The following is a 9,004-nucleotide window of genomic DNA, read 5'->3' on the forward strand; positions in this document are numbered from 1 at the left end:
ATGTAAGAGAATTTATTTGATATAAAATATTATTAAATCTAAGAACTCTTAAAAATTGCGTGCGTATATTAGCAATGCATTAGTAAAATATATATTAGCTTGTTTACGATATTGGAATCAGTTTTATTTACGATTGCGTCGCATCTAGAGATATTTGTATGTCATGGTTCAGTACTGTGTCTAAAGGCTCTTGTGCAATAGGCGATAGCGAATATAGCGATAGGCAAAATTCGAAAATTTTGTCGCTAGTCGCCTGTTCCGTTTTCCACTTTGCAGTAGCATACTAGCATATGCATTTTCTAGTGTTGAAATTTTCTATTTCTATTGCTGTGCTATCGCTATCGCCATTGCCTATTGTGCAAGGGCCTTAATAGTTTGGTCATGATTCAAAGTTACGTCTGAAATATCTTATTATAATAATACTTAATAAAAAAGTTAGTACACTATTATGAAATAAACAAATTATACAATTTTTGTCTGACAAACATCAGTTTACATACATAGTGAAACACTGTGTAATAATATCATAAGTGTGATTAATATTCATTAAAATAAATTATTAAAATAGATTATTACATCTTTTATAGTTGTTGATGAATCAGAGAAAACTGAGTCAAAGAACAGTATCATCTGATAAATTATTTACATTTTCATTATCTTCAATCATTTCCTGCAATAAAAACATATAAATTGCAAGATACATACATTAATTATTATCAATCAGTACATAGTGTCAATTTAACATTACCTGCAGCACTTCAACAACCACTTTTGTCTCCTCCAACATCTCTTTGTACACATGAAGCTTCTCTTCCAAAGATTCAACGTATTGTTCGAGTCTTTTATTTTCTGTTAAAGTATTTTCTAATGCTATCCGTCGCCTTTCAGCCAAGACTTGCCAATAGTTTTCACTGGGATTATCTGAATCAAATAAACATTTCAATAGAAAATTTACATTATTATCTTGTATATTGTGCATTAAAAAAAATTAAGAAAACATGAATAGAAAATTGAAGAAGAGAAATATTGCATTAAACATACGCATACCTGTGGATATTAAATCGTTTACTTCAATTTTGACTTTCTCCTCTCGTGCAGTCTGGACTGCTTTGTCTTCCTTTACTTTCTTTCTGCCTTTAGGTTTACCTTTGTTTGCTGTATTATTTGTATTGCTAAAAATGCACATGTATTTGTATGAATTTTACCGTAACATTTTCTTATATCATTTTATGAAAGTAGCTTACAATTTTGTTTTTGCTTCTTTTAATTGATGAGTAGATTTAGATTTTATTATCCTATCAGCACCAACTAAAGCTTCATTGTCGTTAGCAGCTGGCTGCAAGGTGTGCAAAGGTCTTCTACCTTTATCCTGTAATTTAATAAAAGAGAAATTATATGGAACATTTATAAGCTACTTCGCCCACTTTATTTAATTATATAAACTATATTAATTATATAAATTATAAACACTTTTTCATTTTAAGTATTTTATGTATTTATAAATCAGTATTACACATAAATATTTATAAATCATACGGAAACATATGCATTTTCTTAAATCTGGAAAAGTGCAAAACGTACTAACCTTAGATGAAATATCAACATTATCCGATTCCATCCTGCCAATTCGAGAAGTACGAGTTTAGACAGAAAGATGATACAAATCTAAGAAGCTTAATTGCTCTACGTTGACATACACCACAAATATATGCAATAAATACGTTATTTCACTTGTTATTTCTTTATTTCACTTATTATTGCATACGAGACTGATGCACCGAACATTCGGCGAAAATTTCAAAGCTAGAGACAGATGTTTCCAGTGGTTCTCAAAGTTGCGAACAATAGTACGCATGTGCGAATCGACTGATCGCCATTTATAGGAAATGTTTATTATGTTATTAGGCCAAGCATTGAAATATTGTATTAAATGTGCGTAAACAGATCTATTCGCTGTAACACAAACTGATTATGATTATATTAATTATTTGTAAAGTTATGAAGTTTCGTTTGCGTCACTTTCTTTTTTCGATATATTAAGTGCGATTCGATATATTGAATGATATCCAATAATAGACTCGTTGTCCACTCTACGCACGTTGACGTGATCTATGGTTTCTACGAACATTTGCAGTATTACTCCAATTTACTCAGATGTGACGCTCTGAGTGTAACCAATTGTGAATCTTTTTACATAGTAGTAACTAGTGTTTTACATTTATCTTGAGGAACAATTGAATTAACCAAGTAAAGAAATTTTATTTGAAATGTCAGAGGAAGTGTTGAGAGAATTAGAAGCAGCAGCACAAGTTGTTCTGGTGAGTCAAGCTACTGATTTTCTTTGTTTTCTAAATAGATCATTATAATTTAAGCTGAAATTTCTCAGCAGATGAGTACGCGCGTTAACCTGAAAAAGGATATGCCTCGTTTCCCCTGATTTTGTTCATAAGCTCGTGACAATATATTTATAAACCTTCGCAATATTATTACATATATAACTCGAATTTATTAGCAAAAGCGTCACGCTTTATCGTGCCAAAAATAATTCATTGTTTAAAAAATGTTATTTTAGGGAGTGAGAATGTTTGCAAGTATTATGACCCATTTATATCTTTTTAAATCTTAATTTTTAATACAAATGTCTTATATATTTCTGTATACGCATATGCGTATACACATGCATTTCTCAAAGAGGCAAAACAAAATGTGATTTGAAAACTTTTTAAATAATGATACATATATGTGGTAATATCATACTATATGAAGCAAAGCAAAGCTCTAATTATTAATACTTGATTTTCTGATCAATGATTGCTTTTTAGGCACCTCCAAATCTAATTTCCACAGAACAGCGTCACTCAGCAGAAGCTGTTTTTTTGAATTTTCGTAAAACAAGTTCGCCTTATCAATTATGTCGACAAATTTTGGAATCAAGTACTGTAGATTATGTACTGTTCGAAACAGCTGGCTTGATAAAAACAGCTATGATACGAGAATGGTCCTATATACCGTGGTCAGACATCTATTCGTTGATAGAATATTTACAACATTATGTTATAAGCAGACCTACTCTGGCACCTTACGTCAGAGCAAAAATACTCCAAGTTATTGCAATTTTAATCAAAATAGTAAGCTCACACGACTTTGGCGAACAGAGAAAAAAGATGCTAGATATGGTAGAAACTTTAATTAGAAAAGGAGATTTACCAAAGGTAAATAGATATTAATAAAAAGTTAATACAGTATACAGCAAACAGGAGAAGGAAAATTTCCTTTCATATTTTTTTTTATAATTGCAGCGAATTTTGGGATGCAATATTTTATCTGCAATATTACAAGAGTATGCAACGAATGCAAAATCGTCTGATATAGGTCGAACGTGGGAATGGCATTTTAAAGAGAAGATGGAATTTGAAAGAACAGATATGCAGCGGATCTTTAAATTTTGTGTTGAGATGTTTGTTGAATTAACAGAGAAGCTTATGGAAGAAGAAACATTATCCCTTGTGAAGCATTTACTTGCTATTGCAGAAAGTATGCTCGTTTGGGGATATTTTCACGAAAATTATATCCTTTTATTATCAGTACTTATAATAATACTTGTTAATGCAAAATTGTTGCACATTTAAAAAGGAATGTTGGTCATTGTGGCTTCGTTTAATTTGTGACTTATATTTAGCATTCAGTGTACTTTGTACATTGAAAAAAACGCGAGTATGTTAATAGTAAAATACTAATTTAACACTAAATATAGGATTGAGAAAATTAGTATGAATATATATTCTGGAGTTATTTGGATGCATACCTTAACTTCATTGCACTGCCTAAAAGATTAGTGAGCCTGTGTGTGGCCTCTGAATCTGCAGATAATCCACCGCTGACATTGTCTTCAGTATGGCGGGACGTAATATTAGATCCAATAGTGCTAAATGTATTTTTTATGGTATATTTGAAAATACGCAATAATCTACAAATAGCACATCACGCCATGAATTGTCTAGTACAATTAGCAAGCCTGCATGGCACAGTCATGTTTTCCGAGCACGACAAACTGAAATACCTGACGAATTACATGGAGAGATTTTTGACGTTAGTAAGAAGCATTGATATTAATAATCAAGAGGCGAGTGGGATCACCAATATCATAAGAAAGATCAATTGTTATTTTCGAAGTTCGTTCAATTTCCTTCCGAAAGCTTTATATATATCATACGTGCAAGAAGTGACGAGGCTGACGTGCCTATTTATAAACTCTACTGTACAAGAAGAATCGGTAATTATATCATCATACATATATATCGCTTTCTCTAGTCTCTTCAAATGAATTTGTCCAATTAGTTGCATAGTACTTGACGTAGTCTATTATATTAGTGTTAACATATTGCGAATATTATATGTACGATTGATAATCAGCGTTTTGTAATACTTGCAGATATACTCTGATGATCCTTTATACATGGAGGCTGTGGAACGTATGTTGGGAACATTGTTAACTAATTTCTATCCGACAGCAGAACTGTGCGAAGTGAGCTCTTCACAAATATTTCAATCGTACATCCAGTATCGCTTATCACCCATGCGTGAGAATGCAGAATCTTACGACAAAAGGGAAGATAAAAAAGAAATAGCAGAAGTGGAAGAAGATGATAGAATTAAATTTGATAATCAACTACAAACGATTGGTAAATAATACTATCTTAGAATGTTTGTAGTGCACAAACGTGTGCGTGTAAAATTACTTTATTAAGCGTGTACAATGTCTTTTTTTATTCCAGGTGTCTTTGGTAGACAAACCGCGACTTACTCTTTGTCTTTATTAACGGAATTACTCGAAAAGCGAATACAAAAATTATGTGACAACTTAAACGTATTGGTAGGGCAAAAGAATTCCTTATCTCGACCAGATTCTATGGATGATTTGTATGAAGAATTACATTGGCTCATTTTGATAATGGGACACGTGCTTTGTGTGGAATCGGAGGGCGAACCCATATTAATACCTTTAGAAATTACGCGTTGCAGTATGAACCAGGTTTGTAAGGAACAATTGTTGTACTTTTGCATTCTAGATTAAGGAGAAAGAGTATCATATTTATCTTGTATACGTATTCCAGTCGCGAGACGGGCAAGTTGACGTGAACCGTACATTGGAGTTTCTAGTGTCTTCGCAAAACGTTCAACTGGATTTAAACCGTCCTATATGTTCGATCGATCCAGTTATTCGATTAATCGCGGATGTTTTCCGCTTATGTGCCATTGAAAAAACTCTTATATCATTGAAGTTGGAGAATATACTCAGTCCTGAGTTGAGCAGCACGATAACTTGGTTCTTACGTAGAATCTCGCAAAGCTACCTTTTGCCACGTGAAAGATATTATGCCGAGATAAGCACCACAATTTTACAAATATTCGGTGACGATACCCCTGGTGCGTCGTGGACAATGGACTTCCTTCTGGACAAAGTAATTTACAATATCAACGCTTTTAAAAGCGAACCCACAATAGTTCAGGAAACCATAAAATTACTAATATCACTTGTCGAATCGGAAACTAAGTAAGTATAACATACGAGATGCATCGACACGATATTTGTATTAATAATTTATTTAGGGATAACGTTGCAAAAGACACGTAGTGTTAAAGTAATCGTTATAATAATCTCCAATGAAGATAATCTAAAACTGAATATGATTTCAGAGCCTCTTACTTATTGAAATCGGAACAATTCAAATATATCATCGAGTTAGCTATGAAAGGACAGTATAATTGTCCGCAAGTTGTTAAAAGAGGTTTAATGCATGCAGTGGTCCAAATTGGTGTCATGCTGCAAGACATGAGCACAATTAACAAAAGTGATACAAGCGATACAAGTATATCTAACGTAAAACAGACATTTTGGTCGCAAACTTTAGAGTCCTTGCAGCACAGATGCACACAGCTAATTTCCAGTGATAACTTTATGTCGTCTTATCATCAGGAAGAGATTAAAGTTCAAATCATAGACATATTAGAATCATTTATAGGTAATTTGTCAAGTATTCCCTTCAAATTGGATATCAAGTTTGCACAATTTGTTCGATTTGAGATAAAAAATTTATCCTGTTTAAATAGGCATAACAGAAGGCGTGAAAGGTCCGGTGACGGAGCTAGTGTTCCAACATACCTATCCAATATTAGCCGCACTACCAAAATTGTTATCCTTGTATCACAATTATCAAGAGATAGTGCAACTAATATTAGAGTTATTTTGCGAATACACAAAGGCTATCTTATTTTACTTGTCGGAGGTAAATTTTATACTATCTGCTCTTAATTATGCTAATCAATTTATATAACTCTAAAGATTGTGATAGAATTAATTTTTAATTCTCGTAATTTCATTTATAGGCTAATAGTGAGCGCGTGTATGAAGTGTGTTTGGAAACGATACAAACGTATGCTCGGTGCAATAGTAATCGGCTTACCGTAGATTCTACTGCAGAAGAGGACAGTTACCACGATATCTTATTGCTCATGCAATTATTAACTAATTTATTAAGTAAAGATATATTTAATTTAAATCCTGACGAGCAAAATCAATGCCATCAAAGTCCATTTAAAGCCAAATCCACAATTGGCACACCTGCCGACGTTTTCTTCTACGGCTTAAGCATAATTATGCCTTTAATGACGATGGATCTGTTAAAGTTTCCGTCGCTGTGCTTGCAGTAAGTAAAACTGTGTTACTACAAACCGATTGTATCTTAATGATGAGCAATGTGTCATAAATATCATTTGCAAATATATTTTTTATTTTTTATAGATATTTTAAAATGATATCATTCGCATGCGATATATGCCCTGAGAAAGTATGCAGCCTACCTACGAAACTGTTGCAGCAACTTTTAGCGTCAGTGGAACTGGGTTTATACTCGTTCGGCTATAAAGCAGCCGTTCTGTGCTGTGACGCGATTCAAGTTTTAGCGAAACATATCTATACCGAAACTGCGAAAGGACAGCAGTGCAGTGACATGATGTTGCCTTTCCTGAATGTAAGTGTTTCTTAAAAGTGACTAAGGATAATGATTTTTGAAACACGATTAGAAATAAATAAAATTTCTCTTTTCAGTCACTGATAAACCTCATTCTATCGGGTCAAATGGATTTAGACCTGATGTCGAGTGTAAGCATGCCTTTGTATTATCTCATGTGCTGCTATAACGAACAATACACGGAACTTGTAAAAAATATTATACATAGTCAAACGGATAATCAAGTAGCAACGAGATTAACGGATTCATTCCTACTGTTAACCGCGAGCGTCGAATTCAATGCTGAACGTGTTCAGAGGATGAAATTTAAAGACAATTTTGATAAATTTGTCACGCTTGTACGAGGATTCTTAATGATTAAGTAAAACGGTGTTCAACAATTGTAAAAATAAATAGATGTAAAAATAAGATTAAATAAAAAATTTATTTAAACACACGTAATTATTTTTATGTTCGTGGCACTAACGATCAATCACCACCATTTTCGTATTTGTTCTCCCGCATTGCCTGAAACGGTTGGAATGGCGCGGCGTGAGCGCTTTCGAACTTACGGACAATATTGCGGAAAGGATGTTTAAGCATGTAAGCCTTTTATTGACCGATTTATTACACGTTACCACTTACAGTGAGCCTAGCGAAAATTCGAGTAATTATAATATATAATATTTATAATAAATATATACTAGTTACAGCATCGATGCACGTTTTCCGATAGCAAACGATCAAACGAAAACACTTTTTCTTATGTAATAGTCGCCTTACAGACAAGTACACGAAACTTACATACTTGGTACAGAGATCCGCATCGTCGTTTCAGCATTTTTCTCACTACTTTCCTTGCGATGATGATTCCCAACGTTTCACAAAATGCTTAAATTAACATTAAATTTATTTATATATATATTTATATATAATTTATTTTTTGTATATTATTATGTATATATAAGCGGACATACTCTTTCGCACGTTTTCGCATATTTTCCCGTTCACACGTCTGCATGTTCTCCTCTCATCATTCGTGTCCTGTCGCTTCCTCCCTTTCTTTCTTTCTCTCTCTTTGTCAATATCTCTTCCTTTCTCTCAATCTTCCATGCACACTCTCATTCTCGCCAGATCGTTCTCTTTTCTCTCCTATATTTCATCTACTAATAATAACAATGATTAGTAATCTCTTGAACGACTTAAATGTGACTTAAATCTCCATCACAATATAATACGCATTTCTCGTCCTCCTTCTCTTATTTCCTCTTTCTTTTCCTCCTGTATACCGCCTGCTTTCCGGCATGATCGATAGAGAGCCCAAGTACAACTTAGCATATTTATGCATTTATCTTTAATACATATTACGGTGTCATCAACAAAATAAAACTATCAGATACTAGAACAGTCAGTAAGCAAAAACGAATAATAGAAGTGGAGCGTTATTCGCATAAGCCGCGATCACAAGAAAATAATCAGCCTGAGAATTGATTACGCGGACACACGAATTAATTTAGCGACTAGAAACAAGCGGGGATAAGATTCACAATCGTCTGCCCGTCATTGTCCATGTCAAAGAGCCCAGTTGTTCGGAACCTTGCCCTTCGAGGGATATCAAGATACACGAAATCGATAAACCACCGACAGATTTGGAAGGACAACATTTAAAGATGTTCACATGTAATAGAACCCGCATGAGATGTGGTTTCTTGCTATATAATATAATATATATTAACTAAGAAATACAATAATTTAAATGACATGGCAACAATTAAATTTACGTATCAAGTCGAGTGTACTTTCGAAGTGACACTCACAATTTGTCGAGACTTCACGCGATTGCATGCGCAAGAGAAAGGCGACAAAGAATTCGATACAGTCACATAAAATGTACGTATTATACATGTATATCTTCGACTGTACACGGATAAGTGATCAGGAACGTATTCGACACGAACGAAGTCGAATAAATCGGGGTTCTGTTGCACCGAGCG

The 9,004-nt window shown here is 33.6% G+C and overlaps 2 protein-coding genes across 3 annotated transcripts; one reads left to right on the forward strand and one right to left on the reverse strand.

Moving 5' to 3' along the window:
- Positions 1-102: 102 nt before the first annotated feature.
- LOC105277908 (geminin) lies at positions 103-1,837 on the reverse strand. Its single transcript, XM_011336653.3, has 5 exons — positions 1,586-1,837; positions 1,245-1,369; positions 1,048-1,172; positions 749-921; positions 103-670 (listed from the first exon to the last, which is right to left on the reverse strand). Exons 1-5 carry the CDS (start codon positions 1,616-1,618, stop codon positions 614-616), a joined length of 513 nt encoding a protein of 170 aa, XP_011334955.1. The 5' UTR covers positions 1,619-1,837; the 3' UTR covers positions 103-613.
- A 253-nt stretch (positions 1,838-2,090) lies between these two features.
- On the forward strand, positions 2,091-8,329 carry LOC105277907 (exportin-4). Of its 2 annotated transcripts, XM_011336651.3 has the most exons (12): positions 2,268-2,318; positions 2,823-3,212; positions 3,300-3,567; positions 3,822-4,273; positions 4,433-4,682; positions 4,776-5,032; positions 5,115-5,554; positions 5,698-6,023; positions 6,112-6,287; positions 6,388-6,707; positions 6,803-7,031; positions 7,109-8,329. In XM_011336651.3, exons 1-12 carry the CDS (start codon positions 2,268-2,270, stop codon positions 7,394-7,396), a joined length of 3,447 nt encoding a protein of 1,148 aa, XP_011334953.1. In that variant the 3' UTR covers positions 7,397-8,329. The 2 variants fall into 2 exon arrangements, with proteins under 2 accessions (XP_011334954.1, XP_011334953.1); XM_011336652.3 differs by lacking the exon at positions 7,109-8,329 and having other exon boundaries at positions 2,091-2,318; positions 6,879-7,009.
- Positions 8,330-9,004: the final 675 nt, after the last annotated feature.

The sequence above is a fragment of the Ooceraea biroi genome, chromosome 1 (assembly GCF_003672135.1).
Source record: "Ooceraea biroi isolate clonal line C1 chromosome 1, Obir_v5.4, whole genome shotgun sequence".
Classification (NCBI taxonomy): domain Eukaryota; kingdom Metazoa; phylum Arthropoda; class Insecta; order Hymenoptera; family Formicidae; genus Ooceraea; species Ooceraea biroi.